The sequence below is a fragment of the Aquila chrysaetos genome, chromosome 4 (assembly GCF_900496995.4).
Source record: "Aquila chrysaetos chrysaetos chromosome 4, bAquChr1.4, whole genome shotgun sequence".
Lineage (NCBI taxonomy): Eukaryota > Metazoa > Chordata > Aves > Accipitriformes > Accipitridae > Aquila > Aquila chrysaetos.
This window is the reverse complement of record NC_044007.1, coordinates 52357123-52385098: the sequence shown is the minus strand read 5'-3', so window position 1 is coordinate 52385098 and position 27976 is coordinate 52357123. Positions and strand designations below refer to the sequence as shown.

Here is a 27976-nt window from a genome sequence, read left to right as displayed (position 1 = left end):
TAAAAAAAAAATGCTTCCCTAGGAAACTGGGTGGCTGTATGGTAAGGATAATCTTGCAGTTATCAAGGCAGGGTAAAGACTTCTAATACATACTTCAGGTGCTGCAAGACATGGACCCAAACCAAGGCTTTTTCTTCACAAGTCATCTCTGAGGGATGGGGGAAATAACTAGAGGGATTTTGAAAACTGTTTTCTTCATAGTTTAGACTTCAAGATACGCAACCCTTAGGGCTCCGGTGACAGGTATCTGGTATTTTAAATTCATTCTTATATGCTGTTGTGTCTAAAATAGCACATCTAGTTCTTTAAATACTAAATGGTTGTTAATCCAGCCAAAATTTCTTAATTTTTAGGGGTGATACTTGACACCCAGCTTTTAGAAGACCAGCTACCGGGATAGATTGTACAAACTGAAACTGGCATAGAAAGATGTACATCAGTCAAGTTGGGCACTTAATTAATGGGAAAAAGGTGCATACGAAATCCTGCCTCTATCCTACTGTCAAAACCTTTATAATTCTGGAATTCAACACTTAAAACTCCTTGAATTGGAGCTGTCCCAGCTGTGCCGAAGCGGTTCCTTTGAATATAGTCTAGTGTAGTTGGCTGAGGGATTCTTAGTGGTGCCAGCAGTTTCATGTTATATGTAGACTGCATTATACTTACACATTTTATCTGATCAAGCTTTAATACAAAAAAAAGATGTTGGGAGCAGGCCCAGAATGCTCCAGAGTAAGTGAATCCTCTCCTTGCTGGGCTACAGTTGAGAGCCTTCTCTCTTCATTTTTCTAGTTGGCCCTGTGAATCGTGCGTAATAGGTATGCTAATACAGAAATAGAGTAATAGTTGTAAAAGGGCAAAGGAGCATTATATGATTAGGATGGGAGGACAGGTATGTGAGTTTAAATCCCTCCAGGCTGAGAAGGCAACTGAAATCAAGTCTTTCTTGGGCAGGTGCTTTACTCACTAGACTAAAAGTAAGTGTGTATTCATTTCTCTGCCTGACTATGTTTTCAGTCCAAGCGTGGTGGTGGTAGCATTTTGTCTGAACTCAGCAATTTCAGTGTACTTCGAGTGTATTCTGAATATACCCACTGTGACTTTGCCCTTTACAGTGGTTATATAGAAGGACAGCCACTTCACAAGTGAGTATAGGTGTGCAGGAGATTGAATGCTTCAATAGCTGAACTATTCCTTGCTGAATTTTAGTTCCTTAAAGGAAAGTTGAGTATAGCTGACTCAAAATTAAGCAACCATGTGATTGTTTTGATTTTTAGTTCTAGAGACACTTCCTTCGGCTTACAGATTTATACATATGTGCGTGTATGTGCATGTGCACATGTCAAGTAGTTTTCCTTTAGCCAGACTATTCCTAACTGTTTAGAGAGTCTCTCAAGTTGCTTATGTATTTGTTTTCTTTCAGTTAATAATGGGACTTGGCACTCAGGGAGCAGAGAAGAAGAGTGCAGCATCTATTGCTTGCTTCCTGGCAGCCAACGGAGCTGACCTCAGCATTCGTAATAAGAAGGGTCAGTCTCCTCTCGATCTCTGCCCTGATCCTAGTCTCTGCAAAGCATTGGCTAAATGTCACAAAGAAAAAGTCAGGTTTGTATATTCATAAAATATGCAGTTTCCAAATCTCTGCTTTCTATAGATTAACTAATGTATTTAAAACATTGTACCTTTATTAGCAATAGTGTTAAAACATACAAGCTTTTTCTTGACTTCCAATTAATTCTTTATTTTCTATGGTACATTGAATGCTGTTTACAAATACATTAGTTGAAACTTACACAAGTCTTGCAGGACTTTCATATCTGTTAATATGGGAGGGAGGAGAATGGGAAGGTGGCAACGTGCAGGTGGAGGTTGGTAGAACTTCAAACCATCCCAGAAAGGGGAGTGGGGTGGAAATCACTGAAGGAATAACTAAGCATTGCAACAGATTGCTCAGGGAGGTTGTGAAATCTCTGTCTGTGCAAGTTTTGAAGACTGGAATGGGCAAAGCCCAATATAACCTGGTGTGAATTCGGTGTTGATGCTGCTTTGAGCAGGTGAGCTCCTGAGTACCTGTCAACCTGAATGATTATATGATTCTGTAAAAAGAGGAGGACAGGTTGGTCTGATGTTTCAGAAGCACTTCTCTAGGAATTGTGATTTCAGTGAAATGTCATGTTATCAAGTGCATGGAGTACGAGAAGTTTCAGCTTGCTACTTGTCCTAGTTTTGTTCCCACTGCTGGCTTACGTGATTCTCATCCTTAATACCTGTATGGAAATCAAAAATGTACTTTCAAACTGTCACGAAGAGAGACTGTTTTCATTGATGCTGCCCTGGTGTGTAAGGTGCTTATTCAGAGTCTTTCTGTCTGCGTCTGTGCATCCGTCTCGGCCTCATCGCTGTAGCTGCTGATCTTTCTTGCCACCTTTTATGGGCTGGTGAGGGCCGTAGGGACGAGCTGCTTAGGTTCAACGCGTGCTCCCTCCACTGGTGGAGCAGCGGCATAGGACAAAGATCCAAGGGGAACTCACTGCCGGGAGCCTAGGGCTTCTTTTACAAGCCTGTCACTTGTTAAGCATTGGAAGTATCTTCAAGATTAAGGTTTTAGGCTGTGCTGTTCTGAATCTACGGGGTATGTCTCTATTAGTAAATTAAACTCTTAGGGCGGGAGGGAAGGGTTTTTTATGTTCACGAGATACTATTCTAACTTGTGTGGCCTGTTTCTGTACAGTGTCTTACCTGAGCATGTGACCTTGTACTCTGGTGTCAACTGTACGTTTGGGAAAATGCAGTTTGGATTGCTTTATGATGCCTAAATGCATAGGAATATATAGATAAACAGCCAATTGATGTGCATTTTAAATTAAGTGTTTCAAAAATTCTTAAAAGTAAGTTTGACTGCGAGGTTTCTTTGTAGTGGTCAGGTTGGTTCCCGAAGTCCATCTATGATCAACAATGATTCTGAAACCTTAGAAGAATGTATGGTGTGTTCAGACATGAAGAGAGATACTCTGTTTGGCCCCTGTGGACACATTGCCACATGTTCTCTGTGCTCACCACGGGTGAAAAAATGCCTCATCTGTAAAGAACAAGTTCAGTCTAGGACAAAGGTAAAAACTTCCAAAGTTTATTGGTTCTCTTTCTGTTTTTAATGGAAAAGTAAAAAAAGAAGTCAAGGGAAAGTGTGGTGTATTTTAAGTGGTATTTTGCCTTACAGGTGTCTCACTGGATGGAATTAATTTTGCATCATAATGATATCTTGTTCCAATGTTGTATGTTACTGTTTTCTGCTTGCCTGTGCTCATGTCCTACTTGCCCCTCATTCTCTCCCCACCTTGCAATGTCTTTATTGTTCAGGTCCTCAGAGTTCCTAGTACAGTCACCTGAAGATGCTTTATTTAAATAGATTTTTTTTTTTCTTCCCCCTGCATGGTATTTATTTTTTTTTTCCACATCAAGATAAATTGCTGCTTTTCCTGAATTATAATTTCCTTCAGTAATATTCATTCTTCCGAGTTCCTTTATTCCTTAGGGCTGCTTGGAAAGATGATTTGCCTGTAAACTGAGTTAGTTAATATGTGCTTGTTTTTGAAGTTAATTACTTTCAGCTTTCATGTTTTCTTTCTTTGGAATCATGAATTTAATCTCCTTTAGAGTATCAACCAGTTGTGCCCTATTTTGAGGACCTAATCCCAGTAAGGTCCTCAGGTTTCTTAAATGGTTGCTCCCAAGTATTTGTGACTATATGGGTACATCCCCATTGCTTTTCTGTTTGAGTATTCTTTCATTCCCCATAATCACCAAGTCTTGTCCTTCTGTTGATTTTTGGCTGTTCAAAAAAAACACACACACACCCACACACCCCCCCCCCCTTTTTTCTAAACACACTTGACTAGTCTGCTTCTGTGGTATGTTTTTTTTTCTCTACCTCAGAGTAAATATAGGAATTGCAAATACGAATTTGTGCTGTTTTTACTATTCACTCTCTTATTCTTTCTTCTTATACCATTCACTATTCTGCAATGCATATTTTCAAAGGCCAAACTTTAACATAGTGTGAGCTCCTTTTCTCTAGACTTTCTTTATAGTCAGTGAAAAGGTTCTGCCACTGGGTGATTCAGAGCAGCAAAGTAAGGCTTCTACTTCCACTTGTCCATCTTAAGAAGCTAGTCTATGGTAATCAGCTTTCCCAGGTGAAAGCTAACCTTTGTGGATAACCTTCCTTTGATTTCTTTTGCTAAATTAGATTGAGAGAGGGGAATACCTGTTCAAGACTTCTCTTACACTTTTCTGTATAAAAACTTATGGTAATATCTACAAAGCTAAGAAATGAGTGAACCTGGACAACAGTTCTGTGAACTGGAAGAGGTGGTCCAGACCAGTATGAATGGAGTGATATGTGGTGTCTGTGGTCACACAATATATACAGTTCATCATATTAAAGGGCCTGAGAAACCCTAACCCAGACTATTAAAACAGATTACTATAAAAGTCTCTTAAGTGAATTTTGTAGAATCGTAGAATAGTTTGGGTTGGAAGGGACCTTTAAAGGTCACCTAGTCTCACCCAACCTGCAATGAGCAGGGACATCTTCAACTAGATCAGGTTGCTCAGAGCCCCATCCGACCTGACCTTGAATGTTCCCAGGAATGGGGCATCTACCACCTCTCTGGGCAACCTGTTCCAGTGTTTCACCACCCTCATCATAGAAAATTTCTTCCTTCTATCTAGTCTGAATCTACGCTCTTTTAGCTTAAAACCATTGCCCCTTGTCCTGTTGCAACAGTCCCTAATAAAAAGTCTGTCACCATCTTTCTTATAAGCCCCTTTTATATATTGCAAGGCTGCAGTAAGGTCTCCCCGGAGCCTTCTCTTCTCTTCAGGCTGAGCAACCCCAATTTAAGTATATATGGTGGAACAAAGAAGGAGAAAAGAATAAAGAAAAAGAAACATACACTGCCTTAGCTGCTTCTCTGTGCCTGTCAGTCTACTGAACACAGAAATACTGCCAGCAAATATCTATTCTTAGAAATCAGTGTGGTAACTCATTTAAGTTGCATTTTGAGGTGCTGAATTAGTTAAAATAACAGTGGGTGGAGCTTCTTAAAGTCCACATGCTTTGCCGAAGACAGTGTAGAAACAAATTAATGTAGAGAGCAGGAGATAAACTTTTCTCATATGTGTGTTTATTGTTCTTTACAGATTGAAGAATGTGTAGTATGTTCAGACAAAAAGGCAGCAGTGCTTTTCCAGCCTTGTGGTCATATGTGTGCCTGTGAGAGTAAGTAAACTTAATGGAAGTTCTTTTTGAAGTAATCTTGAAACAGAACATTTTTAATCAGATTGCTAAAAGCTCATTAGTAATCTGACTTCAGGTCCAATTTCCACAATAGTCTGGTGTGATAGTCAGAATTTTGGCATTATTAGGTGTGCTGGTAATGAAGTAATTGGAGGACAAAGTGGAGATTTTAAAAAAATTCAGAAAGCAAGTGCCCTTCCATCCTAATTGTTTAATTCGGTATAGGCTTGCTCAGATTATAGAAGCCTGCTGTATATCGTTAAAACTTTTGAAGTAATTAGAATTAATTTTATTGCTTTGTTGCAGCTTTTTGGGGGCATTCAGATGTGCAGATGCTGTTTTAAAAGAATATTGTAAATAAGTATTTAATATGCTTCATTACTAATGTACAGATTTGCACAAGGGCTATATTTTTCCCTTAAAGACACATCATATATCTTTGCAAAGAGCACCAGTTATGATTCACTCTGATTTATCTCGTGTAGGAAAAAAAGACAAGAGATCTCCAGAATTTTTTTTGTTTTGAGAGTATGTAGATTAGAATGCAGCCATCACCAGACATTTCAGGGCATTGTTGAAGGGTCATTTGCCTAGAGAAGAGCGGTCCTTGTTGCTGAGGATCTACAGAAGAGGGAAGGTAGTCCTTCCCATAAGTAACTGCTTGCTTTGTCTCGCTAAAGAAGTCTGGTTTCTTCCTCTGTTCTGGCTGAGAGATCTGACATTGAATCACTACTGACTTTATAGTTATCCTGATCTGGCCTCTTTCACTGTCTGCAGTTGAAAGATGATGAGAGAAGTTTTTTTTTATTAGTTTCCCAGGAAGAGGATAGCAAAAAGATTGATTGCTCTGGTGAAGGATTTCAGCAGTGCAATACATGTCACCAAGTCTAAGCTGGAACAAGGACAGCAAAAGTTTTAACAGAGGTAGATGGTTTCTTTCCAGATTATTTTCTGGACATCTTGTTCAAGCAGGATGAGAGAGAGTCTTCAAATTTGTGTAGTTTATAGGACCCACTCTATTGATTCACAGTTACTTTCAGCATTTATGAGACAATCTTTTGCCTTTTGTAGAAGAATTACAGCCTCCTTTCTTATATCGAAAGATATAGGTTTACTCTTTTAAGGGTAAGGAACCACACCTGTATGCACCTGGAGCAATAGGACAGTAAGTGAGATCCTTTGTTCTAAAGGAAGAAACAGGTAGTCAATACGTTCTTGGAAATTCTGTTCTCAAGTGTGTGTGATTTTACTTTTTTAACTTCTGTAATTCCTGTGGAATAGACATCCATTTGGAGAAAGAGGAACCTGTTTGCTTGAAATATGTTAGAAGAAGATAAACAGAATAGGTTGACTTTGAATCCCAAACAAGACATTGTTTGTAGGTGTTATTTGCAGAAAATGATATGAAGATGAACACAAGTAGTTATTTGTATTATAAGCATTTATTATGGCATTGCTATATAGTTGTTGTGAATAAACAAACTCATGGATAGCAAAGAAGAAAAATGAAATAGCAGGATTCAGAGTTGATTTATTTCTCTGTCAGATTGTGCAAGCTTGATGAAGAAATGTGTACAGTGTCGGGCAGTGGTTGAGCGAAGAGTGCCTTTCATAATGTGCTGCGGAGGGAAAGGTACAGAAGATACCACTGATGATATTTGTGAGTGACTCCAAAACCCCTTTCACATTCCATCACCAACTTCTTATTCTCATTCTTTTAAGTGACCTAAATCTTTCCTCCTCTTTTTAAAGAAAAGTTTAATAAAAACAGTGCTAAGTCATGTATCCGTTTGCTGTTTGCACTACTTTCTACATTGGTAGCAGCAGATGTGATGGTAATGCCCATCACTACACTAAAGGATTGCTTCCAGTATCCAGAGTAGAAGCTGAAACATACATGACTTCTTGGTGACTTATTAATGTCCTATGAAGCAAAAGCTGATGATTGTCTGTAATTGTGCAAATGAGCAAATAAATGTGTTGGGTTTTGTGGTGTTTTTTTGTTGTTTTTTTTTTTTTTTTACTTCTGGAACTCCCTGGCTGATAAAGGAATGGTAAATATTTTGCTCCTAAGTACAAGCAACTTTCATGACAGATTGTTCAGTTTTACATCTCCTGCTTTGACTAGGTTTTAAATTTCTTGTGACTTCTCTGAATAATTTCTATGAATTATTTGTATTTACTCTGTGTATGTATGTGTGGTATGCAGTGTTTGAATTGAGTTTATGTGAATTGGAATATTAGGTCAGTCTTGTCATACTGTTCCTAAATAGATAAATATAAGACTAATCCTTAAAATCAGGTTTTTAATACTCATGCTGGCAATTTAAAATTTGTCATTTGAAATACTTCTCAATTCTTCTGTTTCTTACAGTAACATTGCTTCCCAGATGAGTCAAATACAGGAATATTAATCTGAGTTTTTTCAAATTTTGAACAAACTACTTCCAAGACGCTTGTGCAGTTTTGAACACCAAATAGAATTGGCTGTGTAGATAAGAAGTCTTTTCAGTGTGAAAGGATTTGGCTTTATTTTTCATGTGTGCAAAAAAATTTGCTGCAGGAACTTCACTGGCAAATAAGAACTCTGAGAATATTAAGGGGCTACAGGCATTTTGAGTATCATTATTGAGGAAATATTGTCAAAGAAGCACTGCCACTAACCTCAGAGTGAGGTTCTTTGTGAATTGAGCTGCAGTGATGTAGTGAATTTAATTAGATTATCAAATGTGTTTCACTAATGTTATTTCAGATAATTGAAAAAAAGTAGTTAGTACACTGGAAATAATTATACCTAATTCATTAGGTTGATGCATAATCACGTATGTTTATTTTCTCTAAATTACAGCAAGCGGAAACATTCCAGTTTTGCAGAAAGACAAAGATAATACCAACGTCAATGCGGATGTGCAGAAGCTGCAGCAACAGTTACAAGACATCAAGGAACAGGTAAAAGTGCTGGATAGAAATTTTATAGACCACTAAAATAATTGAAAAAGCCAATGCATCTTCTGTTACTTAAAACAAAATGACATGTGGAAGTGCTTCAGTTCTTAAGTTTTAGTTAAATAACTGATATTTTTTGTGTGGTGTAGCTTTGTATGTCTTCTATGTACAGGTTTAAAAAAAAAAAATCAAATGACCATGTTTGATAATCAATGTATTATAGCGTCTGTGTTAGTGTGACTAAAAAAGGATGCTCTGCCCAGTCAGTATGTTCTCTGCCTGTTTAGCTGACCTGAGTATATAGGTACAGCAGAAGCTGTTTTCACAGAACAGTAATAAAAGTAGATATTCTTCATTATTCTATATCTGCCTGGATCTTTACTTGTCTGTTCATGAACTGCCTTTGAACAGTGGCTGGCAGTTATCTGTCAAATGAAGGCTTTAGTTTATGTACACTTAAAAAAATTGTGTGGTTGCAAAATTAAAACCTTTGAAAGTACTCTACATGTAATTTGAATATTCAGAATGTAAATGTTAAGGTTTGTCTTTTGTAATTATGCGTAGTGTTTGCAGGAGGAAATTTATACAAATTGACTATAGATTGTATTGATTATTCAGTGGTTAAGTTACATGCAATTTAGAAACCCAATGAAAACCAAAAATTAATGTTTCTCATAACTGATACTTACCTATTTGTTATGTCTGTAAGTCTAGTTCCATTAGAAGCGCTTAAGTAGTTGTCTACATGCAGAACTTCACTGTGTTAAATTACTAAATTATTTCCTTGCTTTTCCATCTGATCAAAGAAAAAACTTGATTTTGAGATTTTTTTCAGCAGTAAAGGACCTGGGGTATCTGACTATTGTATGAACTTACTCTCTTACAACCCCGATAATGTGATTTTTGGCTTCCCTATGTATAACACATTTGGAAGAAACTTTTCATGGATACAGGAAACAGAGAAGTGTTCTTACTGTATTACTTGCTTTTTCCTCTTGTAGACTTAGAGCAGTCAGTAATACTTCAGTGATGGCAGCATCACATATATTCCTGGTAGTTGTTGCTCTCAGCTGTTCATGTGCGTGAGAGCTAAGACTACAGTGTTTAGATTGCTAGTTTTAGGGCCCATATCTCTAAATGCCTTGAATTTGGGAGCTGATATGCTGTCAAGTTTTAACCTCAGTGGCATGTCTGTGAAGAGCTATTCCTGTCATATGGCGCCTTGGCCAACACCCCAGTAACAGAAATTCAAATATGCAGTTCAAAACAGATTCCTTTGTAGTTTTTGTCTGTAAAAGAACATGCAAATTAAAAATTGTAATTTGAAGAATGCATGTCTGTCTGGACGATAACATCTGGAGTTTCTAGATACCTCTGATGTCTTGTACTGTTAAGCTTCTGTTTTACTTTTTAACATTGGATGGAAAGAATAAGGTTACTGCTTTGGCATTTAAAATGATATATGCAAAACATGCAGATAAATGCTTAAATGCAAGTAATCTATTTTCTTCAGATGTATTTTTTTCTTTTCTGGTTATTTTAGGAGTTTATAAAAGATTTGAGTTCTGTTTGGGTATGCTAGTACTCATGTATAGGGATGTGAAAGGAAAACTATGTTACAGTTTTTCTTCTTGATTAGATGTGATCTCAGTTTTTTCGGTTGTCCTTAAGTGCTCTTTTATTCTTAACAATTTTGTCTTACCTTTGGGATTTGGTAGCCAGAAGCTTTCTAGTATCAGAAAGTTATGCTGTATTAGGGAGAAGAGAATAATTACTTTATATGTGTCATTTTCTACTTGTGTTTTCTGGTTTTCATATTTGCAGTAGTAAGAAAGATCTAATACTGGAATGCTTTGAGAATTTAAGTGCTCTTTTGCTTTGAAATGCCCTTTTGTCCAAAAATTTATTTTAAAATCAGTATAAAACTGAAGATTGTTCAGTGTCTCTGACCAGAAAGAGGTGGTTCTGGTCGTTCTTGTTTGCATCTTGGCTTGAGGCTCTTCATGTTTTCCTTAGTGTCTTTTCTGCTTAGTCTTGTGATAGACCAAGTTGAATTTGATTAAAATTAGTCATCTCATATTTTAAATTTGTGCTTGAAATGATGCACAGGATTCCACTATAATCGTGTATTCTTTTGATTTGTGCTTTAACAGTTGAGTCTTCACGTTACCTTGATATTTTCGTACCTAAAATTAATTTGTTCTCTTTCAGCAGGTATAATCCTATGTTTCAACTCATACCTTCAATGATAATCTAATACGTTAGTGCAGCAAGCTTTTAAAACCATTTCTGGTGCCAGGCAGAAGTGATGCTGATGTCAACAGAATCTCCCACATCTGACGACCACACCATTCTTCAGGGATTCCCTGAATGTGAACCCTTTTGACTGTAATTGCAATACCTTCACTCCATTTCATACATAATCACCATCATCTGTCTAATATCTTACGTATGTTCCTTCACCATACTTGCATCACTTTCTCCTTAAAAATAAATTTATTTTGTCACCGTGCACCTGTATATTGTTGGAAAAACTGTTTTTAGCAATAAGAATTGATATTTCAAGCAGTTTAAAACACCTTGTTAGTGGTAAAAGTTGATTTGAATTGTACATCCAGTTATACTTAAAGGTACAATAAGCACTTTGTCAGACTACTTACCCAAAGAAGTAATTCCCACATAGAACAGGTATAGTGCCTTTTTTTACCTTTTGTTTTACTTTGAAAGATGGGAGTCAAATGTTTCATGCAGATAAAGTAGAGTGTAGTTTCATGCAGAGAATATTCTAACAAACTAGTAATACAATAGAAACAGATACTGCTTATTTCCTGCTGCTGCCGCACAAATTGGGTATAAGGCATGCAGTGAGCTTTCTTCCACTGTAAAAGTGTATATAGGCTGGTGGTTAGGTAATGAATGCTCCTTGAAAGTTGGATAAAACTCACTTATTTGGGCTTGTATGCCACTGGGAAACTGCTGAACTAATCACGAAAATCCTTGTCAGAATAGAATTGCATAACAAACAGGAAGTTTGGTTGCTCCTGCCAGCTGAATTCTCCTACTGTATGAAGTAACTTAAATGTTAAAATAGTATCATATTAATAAATTAAATAGCTAATGTATTTTATGTACTCTGCATTTGTACTAAGCAGGATAAATGGGGCGATTTGCTAATACTGCATGCAATTGCAGAAAAGATCTATAAAATTAAAATGTTAGGATCTTTGTGCTTCACAGAATGAAATAATCAAAAGTAATTGCATTTGAACAGATTTTTTTTTTATTATTATTATTATTTCTGAGTCCCTTGATGGATGTTTTTATTTTCAAATGATGGTGTGGCATTTGGAGAGAAACAGACCCTTGTAACTTTAGTAATTCTGACATTATATTTAGGGGCACAAAAGCAAATAATTAAGCTAAAAACGTAGAACAAAGTCTACAAGTTTTTTCTCCAAAGATAAGATTTGGGTTTGCTTTGTCAGTCCTTTGTCAAAGGACATCATGTCAGTACTATCAGGTTATAGACACTTGTCCCACTACAGCTATATATTAGTTGGAAATTGCTGTTTCATTGCTATGTGAAGGCTGTCGTTACTGGAGGAAGAATGGTCCAATTGTCCCATTGGGATGTGAAGGTGATGACTTGGTGTGGATGGAAAAATGAGCAGGACTGACTGACAGACAGTTGGTCTTTTGCAAATTTTTAGTTTGAGAGTGTTTTGTTGCAGCACTGTGGATATTCTGACAAAGCTGGAGCACAGCATTTTTGGGAAGAGTGAAGGGGTTTTTTTTAAACATAAAGTGACATAAGCTTTTATCTGGAAGTTTTACATTCCTGATGGGCCATTGTACTGGTATCCTGAAGATTAAAATAGGCATTTTGCCAGATTCCATGCCAACTTAAACTCTATATAAGCAGACTGATGGTGAATTTTTTTTTTGGTGGTCAACTAAGCTATTTGCCCTAGGAATTAATATGTATTGATTCCATAGAAAGTATGCTTTAAAGGGTTCCTGCTATGGATTCTCTCTCATGAAATGAACAAACTGAAGTAAACCCCCAATGATGAGTATGGAAACAAGTCACAGGTGCAAGGTGGTGATAAAATGAATTTGCATTTGAAATATGAGCCCTGTCAGTATTTCATATTATATATGAGATAAACATTTATAAGTGTTTAGATAGGAGTAGTGTTCTCAGATCTGAGGACATCTTAGATTTGATTTGTTGGACTATAGAACGGTCTTAACAATTACCATCTGTTATAATATCTATTCATTTACTAACCTTTGATAAACTGTTATAAATTAAGTCCTAATATGTCTGCAATATGTTTATGGTGAAGGAACATGCCTTACCAAAACTTCAGTTTCTGCATGTGCCAAAAGGTGAAGGACATTATTCCTTAGTGGTTTGGTACAAAATGAACTTTGCTGTTGAAGAACTTCAGGAGATCTTTTTTGGGCATTGACTGTCACTTCAATGTTCAGCAGTTAAAACTGATTTTAAAAGTTTGCTGTGCTACTGTTATGACTGAAGGTCACAGATTTATTAAATTGTTCTTAATTTGAAACTTGAGGTGTTCTTTTGGTTGAAAATCTAGATAACTTCCATGAACAAAGGCTGGAATTACCAGTATTGAATCTTTACATATAATATTGATTATGCAGCATTTTTATTACTTCTGCACGTGTTGAGTACTTGGTGTTTAAAGGTAAGTATGTGAATGGCTAGATAGCCTGAGAAGAAGTTGGTAAATCATTACCCAAGCATGGCACACAAAAAAGCTGTTTGTGTTGTTTGTTCCCTGGAAGATTACATGACATAAAGGGGAATGTTGCTGAAGAATGTCTTAATGTTGCAAACTTGGGTAATGATATTGAAAATGTGATGTCAACCTACTACTGGATTGTCTTACTTAAAGGGATCATATTTGGAAAAAAGCTACATAGTTTTTGTGTCATGATGGGGTAGGAAAAGCCCAAATATTTTAAGGCAATGTGAAGTAAAAAAGTGGTTTTAAAAAAAATGTTTAGTTTTCAGTTTAGTGGCTGGGTTATGCTATGGCAATGATCTGCTGTGCTTAAGATGCCATATTTATTGTTAAATTACAATAATTTATATATTGCATATTCAGTACTGTATCACTACCACCATTAACTATGTAACTTGTCAAAATCTTTTACAGACTATGTGCCCTGTCTGTTTGGACCGTCTGAAGAATATGATCTTTCTCTGTGGCCATGGAACGTGTCAACTTTGTGGAGACCGAATGAGTGAATGCCCTATATGCCGCAAAGCAATTGAACGAAGGATCCTTTTGTATTAAGTAGTGGAACCAGTGTCTTCTATTAGCTTATGAAATAATAAGGACATCTTGATGATTTAAATCTCCGTAAGTTTGAAAGGCAGTAAAGGGTTCTAATGAAAACATTTCTAATACTGTAGCACAGTTTCATTATATGGTAATTGTTTAAAGACTGTGAACACACCAAATAAGAGAACAGTATTTGAACAGTCAGCTTTTAGCTTTACTCTTGGAAAACATCTAAGCCTGAAGCTAATTTAAAGCAGTCTTTTTTTCATTTTCTTTCTGACTCCTTCTTCCCTTAAAGTTTAAAGGGACAATCTTATTTTGGTTTCATTCATGTTTTTTAATGTATGTATCAGGTGTCAAGTGTTGTAAGGGGGTTTTTTATATTGCCAGTTAATATCAGATATAAATATTTAGGATTTTTTCATTTTATGCTTCTCTGGACAATGTTGACATTTCCTGTGATAGTTATGATTCATAATAATTTTTGTCTTGAAATATACAATAATGCAAAATCAATACAAAGTGTATACACAATAGTAATAAATAAACAGTTCCCATAAGTTCAGGCTTCAATGTAATGTTAAGGTAATTCTGTTTTCCTAATTCTTTTTCACTAGAACAAGCCAGAATTACTTGAAAGTATTCCAACTTAGCATCAATTGAATAATTCAGCTGAGTAAGAACTGATCTAAAGCATCCTGGGTGGGAAACAGGAGTTGAATGTTAAATACTCCTTGTCTGCAGGAGACACGTATTGTAGCATAGGGCAGGTAAGTGCTCCATTAGGCTTGTACTTTCCAACAGAGAAGCTATATGAAGTGTTGCTTTATAACACTCAATACTTGGATGCCATCACAGACCTATGGAAATAGAGACAATGACTGAAGGTATTGTTATAGGAGCAGCTGTAGTCTTCTATACTGTAGTCACACCAGATGTATGTGACTGCATACAAGTTTGTGATTGGACTCATTCGGCAATGTTGTGTGCCAGCTGAAATTAAAAGTATCAGCCTGATGCTATTGTGGTGCCAAAAGAAACAGCTGAAGTAGAAAAACTAGATAAGCTAACCAACATGCTTGAATTATTAATATAGGTGTCTTATTAAAAGGTGAAAGAGCTCTATCTTGTACTGGGAAGGCTACACAGTGCTTGCCTTTCCAAAAACTTAATGAGGAAGAATGAGTTTGCGAATCCAGAATCATTTTCACACGCTGTCTTTGGATTCTGATGTCGAAGGTCAGCTAGTGTTGTTGAGGAAGCTAGTAAGTTCATTCACTCTAATTAGTCTGATAGCATCTGTGCAATGTGCACAGAGTGCAAATGTTTAATTGGATAACACTTAATCGAAGGATGAAAAACAGAAGCTCAGTTGGAAGCCAGAGGGGATCATAACAAGTAGGAGAGTTGAGTATATGTCATTGTGCCTCTGTCTTCAGCAAAAGATGAAAGTGTAAATCTCATTATTATCATCATCACTATTATTAGGGAGCAAAGTGAAAATAAGAGAAAAATCAGTAAGGCGTTTATCTCTAATATACTGTAAAATCATAAAATGTAAGAGTTGCAAGCTTTGTTTATTATGATTATCCCCCAGTATTTAATAGCAGTTTTGAAATTGAATGAAATATCTCAGTTTGTTTCTTGAAACAATCAAGAAGGCATCTAATAATATATATTGTTCAGGTGTGAGGTATGCTCAGATGTTTAAGTAAAATAATTTTCATTTTTTTTCCATTTAGTAAAATACATAAATGGTCACATCAGTACACAGTGATTTAAAGTATAAAGACAACCTGAGAGGCTAACAGAATATGCTAAATAGTTGTAGCTTGTTAACTTCAGTGTAACTATGTTTGACTCTTTTTCCCCAAACCTACTGTCTATCACTTACTATATCCCAAGCTCATGTGGCACTTCTCAAAATTTGGGCTATTATTACCTATTTTCCATTTGTCAAAATACTCTGTACTTTTATGTTGGGGTTTGGAGGAATCCCTTTTCGCTGAAGTGGATACTGAAAATTACACTGGCAAGAGAATAAAGAAGTTACTTTGTAAATGTGAAAGTTTGATTATGAGGTGGTGTTCTTAACTTGAACTGAGTGAGGATATAGCAGATTTGCACAAGTACTTGTGCCTTGTTAGCATAGTCTTAAAATTGGTATTTTAGCTTCTTTTAAAGACATGAAATGGTCTTTTAAAAATAATCTGATTTAAGTACTTATTGTGTAGATATTTTCTAGAGATGAAGTTTTATGTATGCCTAATTATTTTTAGCAGTATTAATTGCAGTTTGTGTAAACACTAAATTGTTTGAAGAAGCTGCTCTGAGCTAGTGATTTAAGCTTCCTCTACAAAATTAAATGTCAGAAACTTAATTTTACTCTTCCAGTAGCAGCTGGTAAACCGAAGAGCCTATCCTGTTCTTTGTGCTGCATGGGTCAAGTTTTCACTTAAAAAAAACCCCAACAACGCTACAGACTAACTTTTAGCAGTGCTACCTCCTTTCTGTCAAAGTACTGAATTCTTCTCTAGTTGTTCTTTGTCTTTGGGAAGGGATGGGGAACACATCAGTTTTGTTTTGCTTCATCAGTTTTGAAGTCTGAATACATTGTGAAGGTTTTTTACTGACTATAAATTACGTACAATATGTGTGATTTACCACAATGTACATTGTATATCATTCTTGCATAAGTTGCTGGAACTCATACTGTTGTCTTTTTATGCATTTCATAACTTGTTTGTGTTGACAAAGCAAAACTGTTATCTGCAGAAGTTTTAGCGTGTGCCATTTTTATAGCTAAGCCTGTGGTAAATACGAAAGTTCTGGCTCAGGGCTTTTTAACAACTTAAACACATTCACAATATTCTTCAGCACATCTTGGAGAATGTTAGAGATTTAATGACTATACAGTGCCTTGATAGAACTATTGAATGGGCAGCAGCCGTAGAGTCCTTACAGAATGCAAGTATCTTTTGAATCCAGTTAATGAGTTGATGTTAATATAATTGTAATACCCCTGCCATGGGTTTATAAAATTGTATATACTTTCTGTACAGGAAAATCAGCAAATTTAGGTATTGTTAAGCTTTCTGAAAGTTGTTTGATTGTTGCACCAATCATGAGGGTCTGCAGGGCATAGTATTCAAATTTGCAGAAGGAGCATTTGCGGCAAAGACAGCTGATAAAAGTGTTCTGTATGTGACAGTTTTAGTGTGAGGGGAGAGGCCATTGTATAAACAAACATGTAAAAATACCTGCTTTACTCTGGCCCAGTAAGTCTTTTATAAGAGAGAGAGAAATAATCAGCAACAAATCTGTATGTCTGCATGCCATTTCATAGTTAGAGAAATTTAAGTCTCATTTTGCGCTTCTAGGAAATACTTTCTTTGTCCCAAGCTTAGTGTCTTTATGAATGCAAACTATTCATGTTAGAAAACTGGTTTTACTGAACCACAGGAACATTTTTGCTTTTATTAAAACCAACTTTGTATTTTCAGTAAATTGTAGATTTTTACATGACTGTTTATTGGAGAAATTTAAGGTTGTCTGTGTGAATGTAGTGGATTTCTGTATGCAAATAGCATTATATAATTGCTTTCATTAAAACTGCTTAGCAAGGTCTAAGCTTTTCAAAGGAAATGCTAACGTACTGTATGGTTAATAAAACTTATATAAGATGTATACTGACTTTTTCAAAAGGTTTGATTTAAAAGTGTAATTGGACTGAATTAATACTGGTTTTTGAGTGTACATCATTGGGAAGGGAGTAGTGGCTTATATGACTTCCTTCTTGGTTGTAATGATGTTAGATGTCACCACGGAATTAGAAAATTGTATACCTGAACAAATGTTTGGTAACTCTGTTAGTTGTTGACATACAATGTTTAAAAGCACAGAGGACTTTATTTATTGAGAAAGTTTGCAATCCAAACTTCAAAAATTCTGGTTCTTTATAATGTAACCCTGAAGAGTAAGTTTGTAGCAACATCAGAAATGCTATGTGCCTTTGAATCTCCCAGATACTCAAATATTGTTTAAGCAGCACAGCAGAACTATGAAGGGTGGATTATGTTGTAACAACTAAAAGGTTGATTTAAAATATTTATCTATGGCATATGTGCAAATTTTTCTGTGTAATATGCAGTTCACAATGCTTATTAGAGCTGCTGTTAAGTTTATGTTAGACTCTGGGTTTACTTAGAATTGAATGGCCTCTACAGATCTGGCTACGTGAATGTGATCATTTAAAAATCTCCTGCCAGATATGGTAACTCCCATATTCTGCATATTCTGAGACAACAGTTGCAGCATCATAGTTTATACTTTCAGGATTCAATTTAATGGATGCATTAAAAATATATATAAATACATATTTAATGAAAGGCAACAAAACCAACCAGACTTCAGTGGCTTAGTGTTTTAATTTATCATAGTGTACAGGTGAAAAATGAATTGACAGAATAAAAAGTTTGTTGCTCTCTTTCTTAGTTTCTTTTCATTTTTCAAGATTTCTTCAACTTTGGTTTATATGAAAACACAATATTTTCATATATTTTTTTAAGAACTTTTTATTTGAAAACGATTGATGCAAATTGTCAAAATACATTTTAAATAGCCAGTTGTTCTTTGTTCTGGGACTTACAAGCCATTCACATACTTCTCCATACCTGTTCATCGAAAGCAATGGGAGCAGTGCTGGCATAGGTTTAAGACTTGGTCTCTGCGGTCTCTAGGGTTTCAGCCCCTAATATTGGTCACAGTGGAAGCAACTGGTTTTGCTGGTGTTTGATATTAATGTTTTTTAGTTTTTGAGATGGCTGCTTCATACTGTACAATATAATTAATGCAAGATTGTATAATATAAATACTGTATATTATAATTAATCTCTGTATAATTTACTTCGCTGTTGTAACCACTTCTAGCTGTGTCCAGTATGCAGCTGTCTGTCTGTGACAGGAATGATGAAACTCCATGGAGGTTTCCTTTGGATTTGACATTTAATTAAGTGCAGAGGGTGGTTCTTCATGGGTGTAGTACTCTGTTTTATTTAGGGAAGAAAAATTAGCAGCAGTATTTGAATAAAAAGTGATAACCTTCCTTTGCAGACTTGCTTTTCCACAATATGGAAAGGTAATTTCAGTTAGTCAGAAACAACATTGTTGAAGATCTTGTTGTGCTTTGTGCGGCTCTGTTCAAGTCAACAAAGTAGCATGCATTGGAAAGCTTTTCCTTTAAAGACTGAAACCTATCAACTGTTCTTGATACTTATGAAAAGGTTTTGGCTGAAAAATATTTTAGGGATTTAAATACTTTGTTCCTTTTGCAGTAAGGAGTGTAGTATGTCCAGGCTCTCCAGGAGATAATTTGTTTGTTGGGGTTTTTTTTGGTTGTGGGTTTGGGTTTTTTTTTTTTTTTAAATATAAAAAAGCAGTCTTTAGAGAGTGATGCTATGATGCATTGAAATAATTTAAATTACATTAGAAATCAAGAACTGTGCCAGCTGGTGATGTATAAGTTTTATTCTGTAACAATGCAAGACTTTAATTTATAGTAAATTTAGTGCAAGATCTTATTTCTTACAGTTAGGATTTGTTGATGCTTACTTGACTGCCCTAAAGAAGTTAATAAAAAACTTAATTTCTGCAAAATTGCCTAAAATCAGGAAAATACACTTGTGAGACTATATTGACGCCTTGACACACTGTAACAGCGTTTCAGTGATTTTTTTTTTTTTTTTTTTCCTTAATACATCTGGGGGAGGTAAGTAGACAAACTTAAATCTGAGCTGATTTCCCCAGTGACGCATGCTTGTGCATCCTAAAATGTTTGAGTATTTCTTCCACAAGGGGTCAGTAGCACCCTCCGTTTGTGACAAATTTTTTTGTAATATAAGCACAAAGCAAACAAGGGATAAGGATAATGATGATTGCATTAATATGTGGGTGGAGCAGACCTCACTTGTCCCCTTCTTCAAGCAGGCTAAGTATAATTAGCTTATTTGCTGACTTCAGTAAGCACCATATTCTATCCTCTGACTCTCATGTGACATGAACATTGCTACTATTGATTAGGGCAAAGTTCCAGTGGAGTATTTACCTTTAGCTCTAGTTGAAAGTATTCATTTAGTCTAGGTTTTTCCAAAAGCGTGCAGCTGGAGCAGATAAAGATATGAGAGAGCTTGTCCAGTGGGCAAGGGAAAAGAATTCTTGTATGAGTGTCCCACATATTCTTAATGATAACCACACTCTCCCTAGATGGCTAGAGCTGATTAATATTTTCCACCCTATAGTAACACAGCTTATAGTTAAACATGCTTTGAAGCCTATCAGTCTGCTCAGTGGAAGGAATGTCCAGCTTCTCAAGGCTTCCCTGAGTATGCAAGTTACTTGGAGACAGAAGTTTGAAGTAACTCATTATCTTTCTACCAAGAGGCTGAACAGACCAGACAGCTATTCCCCAGACAAAAATTTCCAACCTTTGTACCAAAATTATATTTCACAAATAGGAATCCAGGATGGTCAACGTAATTCAGGTTGGCACAGGTTCTTACTTATGCTTGCTGAATTAACACGGGACCTTGCTTACCTTCATGTTTGCAACTCTTGTTATTCTCTGTTTCACATCTGTTACGGTTTTTGCTTCTCATGTCTTCAGTGCTTCTGTCCCCCACTACTCAAGTCTTCGATTTAAATTCTTATGTCTGTTTTTTTGATAGCAGAACTGTGTCCCTTCTTCACATGTCCCTTCTCAATGTAGTTCTTTCCTCCGTTACACTGAGGTTGGCACACTGCTTTGGCATAAGCACAGTGGGGCCCTATCCTTGTGTCTGACTCCACTCTTAATTGCATATACTGACAGGAGGAATTCCTGAATTCAGTCTTAGCAAGTTTTCACATTAATTTATCAACATCCCTTATTTGTCTGTATTGGCAGTGTAAGAAAGAGGGTTTGGCTACCACTTGAGGAAAGGGTAGGGGCGCTTCTTTTAGTCTAGTTGCAACTCTTCTCAACTATATGAGGAAGATCAGGAACAAGTAAATGTTTTGGGATTGTTTGGTTTTGGTTTGTTTGTTTGTTGTTGGGGTTTTTTTTTTCCTTCTACAGGCTGCCTGAAATGTTCATTAATACCATATCTCGGGTTCAGTTTTTGGTGACCAACTAAAGTACTTCTCAAAGAAACTCACTCTGGATGGAAGTTCCTGTCTTCCTAGTAGTGTGTATCTTGCCCACTTAAGTTGCCTGAAGGAAGCCTGTTTAGTTCAGTGGGATCACTTGCAAGAGCATGGGTCTTTTGCAAAGAGAAGGGTTCTGTTATTGGGCTTCTTGCTGCCTCCATAGAGAAGTATGGAAAAAGTTCTGCCTCTTTGAACAAAGTAAGTCTGAAACCACGTTCCAAGTCATACACTTTTACTAAGATTTCATAATCCCTACTGTGTATATGAACATAAGTGCTGGGTCCTGCACTTTGGTCACAGCAACCCCATGCAGCGCTACAGGCTTGGGGAAGAGTGGCTGGAAAGCTGCCCAGCAGAGAAAGACCTGGGGGTGCTGGTTGGCAGCCGGCTGAATATGAGCCAGCAGTGTGCCCAGGTGGCCGAGAAGGCCAACGGCATCCTGGACTGCATCAGAAATAGTGTGGCCAGCAGGAGCAAGGAGGTGATTGTTCCCCCGTACTTGGCACTGGTGAGGCTGTACCTCGAGTACTGTGTTCAGTTTTGGGCCCCTCACTACAGGAAAGACATTGAGATGCTGGAGTGTGTTCAGAGGAGGGCAACCAAGTTGGTGAGGGGCCTGGAGCACAAGTCTTAGGAGGAGCGGCTGAAGGAGCTGGGGTTGTTTAGTCTTGAGAAAAGGAGGCTGAGGGGAGACCTTAGCGCTCTCTACAACTACCTGAAAGGGGGTTGTAGTGAGGTGGGTGCTGGTCTCTTCTGTCAGGTGGCTGGAGATAGGACAAGAGGAAATGGCCTCAAGTTGAGGCAAGGGAGATTTAGGTTAGATATTAGGAAAAATTTCTTTACTGAAAGGGTTGTCAGACATTGGAACAGGCTGCCCAGGGAAGATGTTGAGTCACCATCCCTGGAGGTATTCAAAAAGCAAGTAGATGGAGTACTTCAGGACGTGGTTTAGTGGGCATGGATGATGGTTGGACTCGATGATCTTGAAGGTCTTTTGCAACCTAAATGATTCTATGATTCTATAAGGTATCTTGTGATATTCTGTATGAAAGCTATATAAAATAGATAGCAATTATACAACATTTATTTCCCAGTGGGCATGTTATATAGTTTGTGGGCTTTGAAATAAAATGCTATCATTCTTCCTCTCTTCTTCCTTCTTTGTGATGAGACCTGTAAAATACAGACTACTTCAGATCTATCTAGACAAGGCTGCTTTTCCTAACACAGAGGCCTTAGTTAAGCTGTTTCTAGTATAGTCTTACAATTCAAAGCATCATGCCCAAGGTTTTTGACTGTATTTGTCTGATCTATAGCACATGGCACTTAAAGCACCTAATTCATATTATTCTTGGGTTTTGGTCAGGTGATTCTGAGTCTTATGTAAGGCTGAGGGAATCTTCATGTAACTGTTGTCCTCAGAAACTGTATTCTCCCACTACATGTGGAGGGCACAGAGTCTGGAAGCACTTAATGCCTTCTTGTTGGGATAGAAAAGTGTGTTAGAATAGGGGCATGAGGAAACCTAAAACTAAACTGCAGTCATAGGCCAAATTCTTAGGAATTTTGTGAGGTAACTCAGATAGCAAATTTGCCTGAGAGCAGAGTGGTCTCTTGAAGAGTTTTAAATTCTTCTGTTCCCTCTCCTGAGAGCTTGTATCATGGATACATTGAATCCTGCTGTAACCCTGCCATCTCCTTTGTCTTGCATGTCCCACCACCCTGGCTAGGTCCCTCCACACCAAGTCTCCCTGGAGTAATATGTCCTATAGTTGAACTGGAACTATCCCATATGTGGAGAAGGAAGGTGTGGGAGTTACCAGTCCCTGATGCAGAAGTTATGGATCTGCTGTTCTACCTAATACAACTCTCTTCTCATGACACACACAGAGGATGTAAAGGGGTAAGTGATCTTGACTTGGATTTACTGTGAACTGTGGCTGTCTGCAAACAGGCAGCAGTGTAAAAAAGCTACTGCAGCTCAACTGCTCAGTAGTTAGCTGTGCGAGGTGCTTGCCCTGCAGCAGGCAGTAGTTGGAGACCACTTAAACTTGCAACAAGTGCTGCAGCCAAGTAGGGTTGAGTGGGCCAAGCCCTCTGGGCATCTACTTGTCCTGAGCTGACATTGCTTTATTGGTAAGTAGCATGGAAGTGAATTGGATACAAAAAGCATATCTTCATTAACAAGATTGGGATACCAGACATTTAATTTTAGGATTTATTTGCTATGCTGAATCAAATGGTAACACCAAGATTTGGCAAGCTGTTGTTGAGCGCTCCAGGAAAAATTAGTCATTGGCTGATTTCGTAGTTTTGCTTTTGCAGGAGTTTCTCAACTTTGAGGAGGTAGTCAAATAGTCTTCAGAAAAGAGAAAAAAAAAAAGGCATCTAGACAGGAGGATTTAACAAAGGAAGTATTTTTTTCTGTTTTTTTTTTTTTCTCTCCCCCTCTTCTGGATGGGAACTGTGCCTAGTTTTCATTTCCCTTGCCAATTTTCATTTCGCCAAAAATGCTGCCATAATTACTACTTGCTGGCTGGATTGGCTGAAATCAAACATATATCCCATGTGTCTGTCCCATCTGTTCCCAACCACCACCCTACCTCTCCCCAGACCCTCCTTCTGCAGGGTGTGAGGATGCCCTTGTGGGGTTATAGGAGAGCTAGTGTTATCCTCTGTAACTTTCCAGGACAAGGAAGGGACTTTATTCTCTAATGTTGATTTGGTCTGGTCTTTTTCTGTCCATCTTCAATTATCAAATATAGGTCTGCCTTACTGTTTTCAGATGGCATGTAATTTTGAGAGGAAATCAATGGGGACATCACTGCTGTGCCTGGAATTCTTGGATTTGGCCTGTCCTTTCCTACAAAATTAGACCTGATTGTTTTTTCAGGTGCAGGTGTTTAACCATCAAACTAGCCAGCTTGAATGCTCATAGGAATATTAATAGAGGTGGCCTGGGACTGGCAGGTTTTTCTAGGGAAGATAGGTAAGGGCTTAACACATCCTAGGTTAAGGTTTTCCCTGTCGTGGCCAAATGCTAACTTGGGCGATGCTATGTGAGCTGCAGTGTTATACCTACCCTTCAAGCAAAGGTGCAACTTAAGGCATCTTCATGGTACAATACTGTGTCAGTAGTAGCTAGCAATGAGAGCAGAAGTGCAGTGCGTCCCTGATAATGTAATATTCTCCATGAGTTGGTATATCTGGATTTTCTTGAAGGGTAGCTAGCCTGGGAGGAGGTCAGTAGTACCTCAGGGAACCTGGACGTAGACCATCGCATGGTGCTTGGTACACTTACCCCAGAACTCTAGAACAAGGTTGCTAAGCAGCTGTGTGTATCCTTGGATTGGTTGTCAGTGGATTAGAAACAACGGTATCTAAGAGGCACCAACTTTCAATGTTTGGCTGAAAGTGTCCCTCCCCGTATTTTATTAATTTATTTCCTCCTGATACAGAAAGAATATCTGAGGGAAGAAGGGAAGCTAACAAGCCTAGCTTAGATAGGCAAAAAAAGGCGGGGCGGGGGGGGGAGGAGAGAGGGGTCTTTAATGATGTGTTAGGTTATTGATGGAATTTCTAACCCAGAAGAGAACTGCCTGCCCCAGAGCTGAGGTGGGTAGCATTACCCACAGTAACTGCTTGCTTGTGCATAGTTCATTTTTATTATATTGTTCAGGTGAAAGATAAGCTGGTGGCTCTGTTAAGTGTGGTGACTAGCTTGGAAGAGCAGTGTGATTCTGCTGAGCACAGCTGCCAAAACTGGAGCAAGCCAAGGGAGAGCAGTTCTTTTGTCAGGGACAGAAATGTGGTCTGACACAGCTTTCTTATCAAAGGGAAGGATTTTTTGCTTCAGGATGAAGTTTGGCTGGGAATGCATTGGATAATTTTTTTTTTTTTTCAGCTCTGCGGGAAGTCCTGTATAAATGTGTTTTCCGTGAATATAATAGTTCTGCTTCTGACCCTTCTCTGGAGAGAATGTTAGTGGCCGTAGATGTGGGAAATAACATGAAGTTGACTAAAATGCTTTCAATCTAAGTCAGTCAGTAAACGCACCTTGTGTGCTCACAGCTAGGATCCATTTGCTCTTGGCTCTTGTGATAAAGCAGGCAAAAATTGGTTCTCTTTTTTTTTTTTCTAATTTTTATTCCAAGTATTCTTGAAGTTTCCCTTGATCCTTTCCAAGCTATCAGGCTGTAGTTAAATTAAAACCTAGCCTTTTCTTTTGGTGAACACTTTGTGTAACAGGAGCTATTTGTTTGTGTTTCAGCTTAAACTTGGATAATTTTGTTTAAACATTAAGAACGTACATGTGTTATAGAGAAATTGCTTTAATAGAGTTGAAGAAACAAGTCATCTTCTAAATGAGGCCATTAGACTGGGATTTGTTAGATTTGGTTTCCATGGGTTTGGTTTACTCAAGTCACTTAGTTCTGTGTTTCCCCTCTTTCCTATGTGTGAAATGAGAAAAATAGTGCTTGGGAGTACTGAAAGAAATCTGCTGGTGTATGCAAAGAAGCCCACAAAAGCATAAATTAGTTCCTGAGTAGCTACAATGCCTCCCCTGCCAGCCAGGCATGTGGTGGTGTACCAACTCAGTTTAGTGTTTTCCTGATGAAAAACTAAAACCTAGTACTAGTGCTACTTCACAGTCTTGCCAAAGACCAAATAGACATAAAATGAACTTATATCTTCCACCACCCAAGCAGTAGGAATTATTAATTAACTAGTAATTACATACAAATGTATATTTTATTATACTTAAGTAACCATTGATCATTATTTACTTATTAAAGCTATTAATGGAAGAAAGCTGTATTGAATACAGGTACTGAGTTATAATATGAAGCAAGCTGCCAAAATGCCAGCTTTTTGGTGGCAGTGTTTTTCTGAGTCTCTGTCTTGGTGATCTTGTCAGTGTGTTGAAGCATTTTAGTAATGAGTCTCTGAAACTCGACCTACCACAGCCAGTGGGTGTCACTGCAGGCGTTGGAGTGAGAGAAGAACAATTTTGGGGAGAAGGAATAAAAGTTCAAGTGTAAGTTGGGTTTTTTTAAGCTAGAAATAAATACAGAAAAACAAATAAATTAAATCCTTGCTTACTAACTGTGCAGTTGCCAAGATTTTTCTTGGAGATGCTTAAAAAAGGTTTGAAATGCTTAAAAATTTTTTTTAAATAAGTATCCTGGATGGCCAAGGCCAGATCATCTGATAGAAGTCATGTCACTGCCAACTTCCATAGTCATGCTGACCCCAAATGCCCACTCGCTTCCTAGTGCTGAATGTTATGTACCTCATGGATGATGTTGGTTTAAAAAAAAGCCACAAAACAAAAACCCCACAGAGCAGGCTTCCCTTAAATACTTTAAAACCACGTATATGAAATTCTTGGTGTTTGCAGATCTAAGTGCTAAAGGTCACTCTGACTCAAAGTGCTTGTCTTCCCCAGACAGCTTGCCATACCCAAAACCAGACTAGCTCTGAAGCAAATGCCCTTTCAAGCCGGGTGCCACGAGAAGATGTGCATATACCCTCTCGGCCAGCCCTCCACCTCCCACCATCACACAAATAAACTAGCTGCACAAGCTTTGAACTGTTTACATGATATACATTACCTAACGGTGCCTGCACTTTTGGAAGGGCCTCTCTTACACAGGTCGTTGCTAAGGCCCGTGTTGTCTCTGCCTATGTTATCATGAGGATGACAGTTTAAACAGGCCTTATCACTGTGTATTCAATCAAGGTTTATGAGGGCTGATAAAGATGTCACCTAGTTGCTTTGTGTGTTCATTAAAACCCTATTCCCCAGTAGGACTTTGCTGTATTACATTATTGTTTTTTTCTTCACTGATTTTTTGCTATCTTCTGAAGAGAGAGGTATGTGTAGGAAGGGAAGGCATCGTGCTTACTTCAGTATTTCTGGTATTTCTGTGGGGAAGAATTAAAAAAAAAAGTAGCTTGGTTGGCAGAACCCTATCTGTATTTAATATCTTATTTTATCATAATTGCTTATTTAGTAATTCAGTAAACTTTCCTAAGTTTAGCTTACTTATGGCAGTAAAGGGACTTGTGTACACTTTATCTGCTGTGTTATGTTGCTGCTGAAGTTAGCTCAGGAGGGGCTTGGTGCTACTCAGTTATGATATAGAATGTTGTAGATTGAGCTCCTGTTCCCGTTTTTCCTGATGGAGACTGCATATTTGCAACACAGAAACATAAGCCTCATTGACTGTTTTGGTTGCATGTCAAAGCTGAAGAAATGATTGCAATAAATAAATAGGTAGTCATATAAAATGTATCAATAATTTTCAGGTTATCTGGTTGTGTTGAACAGTAATAGAAAGTAGGCAAAGATTGAGTCTTTCTTTGTCTTGTCCTGTAAGCTCCTTCATTTCAAAGTGTTTTTTTTTCTCAACCCATGTCCTCTTCCTAGCTATAGTTTAAAATAAACACATTGTCCTAATTGTATCCGATACCATGTACAATTCAGCCAATCTTCAGAAAAATCTCATTTCTACAGTGAGCAGAAGTTGCTCAGTTGCATTTTAAGTAAAATTTGTTGTAAAACAAAACAAATATACAAAACCATAATGAAAAATTATTAGTTGCAGCTGTTTGCTGTAATATAAAAGAGGGAAATGTTAAAGGAATCTATTGGCTAAAAAGAACTGAAAATATCTAACAGACTCAAGACCCTACTTCAGGCACAAATGAATTGAGATTAAGCATCTATGTTTAGGCTCTTCTGAAAAATGGGAAGAAACTGAATAGTCAATTGATTCCTTAGATCCCTGGGTCATAGTGAATTCCTGTTATTTATGCTGCAGCATATTGCCCTCCCTGCATTCTATAAACTTTGTGAATACTAATGGCTGTTGGCATTTCAGAAATTATTCTTTCACTTTGTTTACAGTTTTGCTGCTGCTGGCAAGCATTGGACTATCAAAGACTTTAATGCTGTGCATGTGCATTTCATAATAAAATGTTATTCTATGAGGATAATAACACTTACTAGAGATCAGTAATAAAATTAAAAACAGAGCCTCTCCACCATCACTTGTTAACACTTCCAATGATTGTTTGCTTATTAACACTAATTTGTTATATGCTTCCATTTTAGCTCTGTGCTGGCTGGCCTAAGCATGAGGCACTTGTGTATATATAATACTTATGAATTGATGTGCTGGCCTACTGATCTCTGCAATAAAAGTTACTGTAGTATGATCTG

The 27976-nt window shown here is 37.4% G+C and overlaps 1 protein-coding gene across 4 annotated transcripts in view; it reads left to right on the top strand.

Annotated features, from left to right (window-relative positions):
- The window catches only part of MIB1 (MIB E3 ubiquitin protein ligase 1), an 83029-nt gene extending 64977 nt beyond the window's left edge, over positions 1-18052 (top strand). For 3 of the 4 annotated variants that reach the window (XM_030011442.2, XM_030011440.2, XM_030011444.2), the window contains 6 exons: positions 1424-1605; positions 2918-3110; positions 5203-5281; positions 6846-6959; positions 8148-8248; positions 13438-18052. In XM_030011442.2, the coding sequence (XP_029867302.1) occupies positions 1424-1605; positions 2918-3110; positions 5203-5281; positions 6846-6959; positions 8148-8248; positions 13438-13578 (810 nt within the window). In that variant the 3' untranslated portion in view covers positions 13579-18052. The remainder of the gene's footprint in view (positions 1-1423; positions 1606-2917; positions 3111-5202; positions 5282-6845; positions 6960-8147; positions 8249-13437) is intronic. The other variant, XM_030011441.2, reaches the window with a different exon arrangement.
- Positions 18053-27976: the final 9924 nt, after the last annotated feature.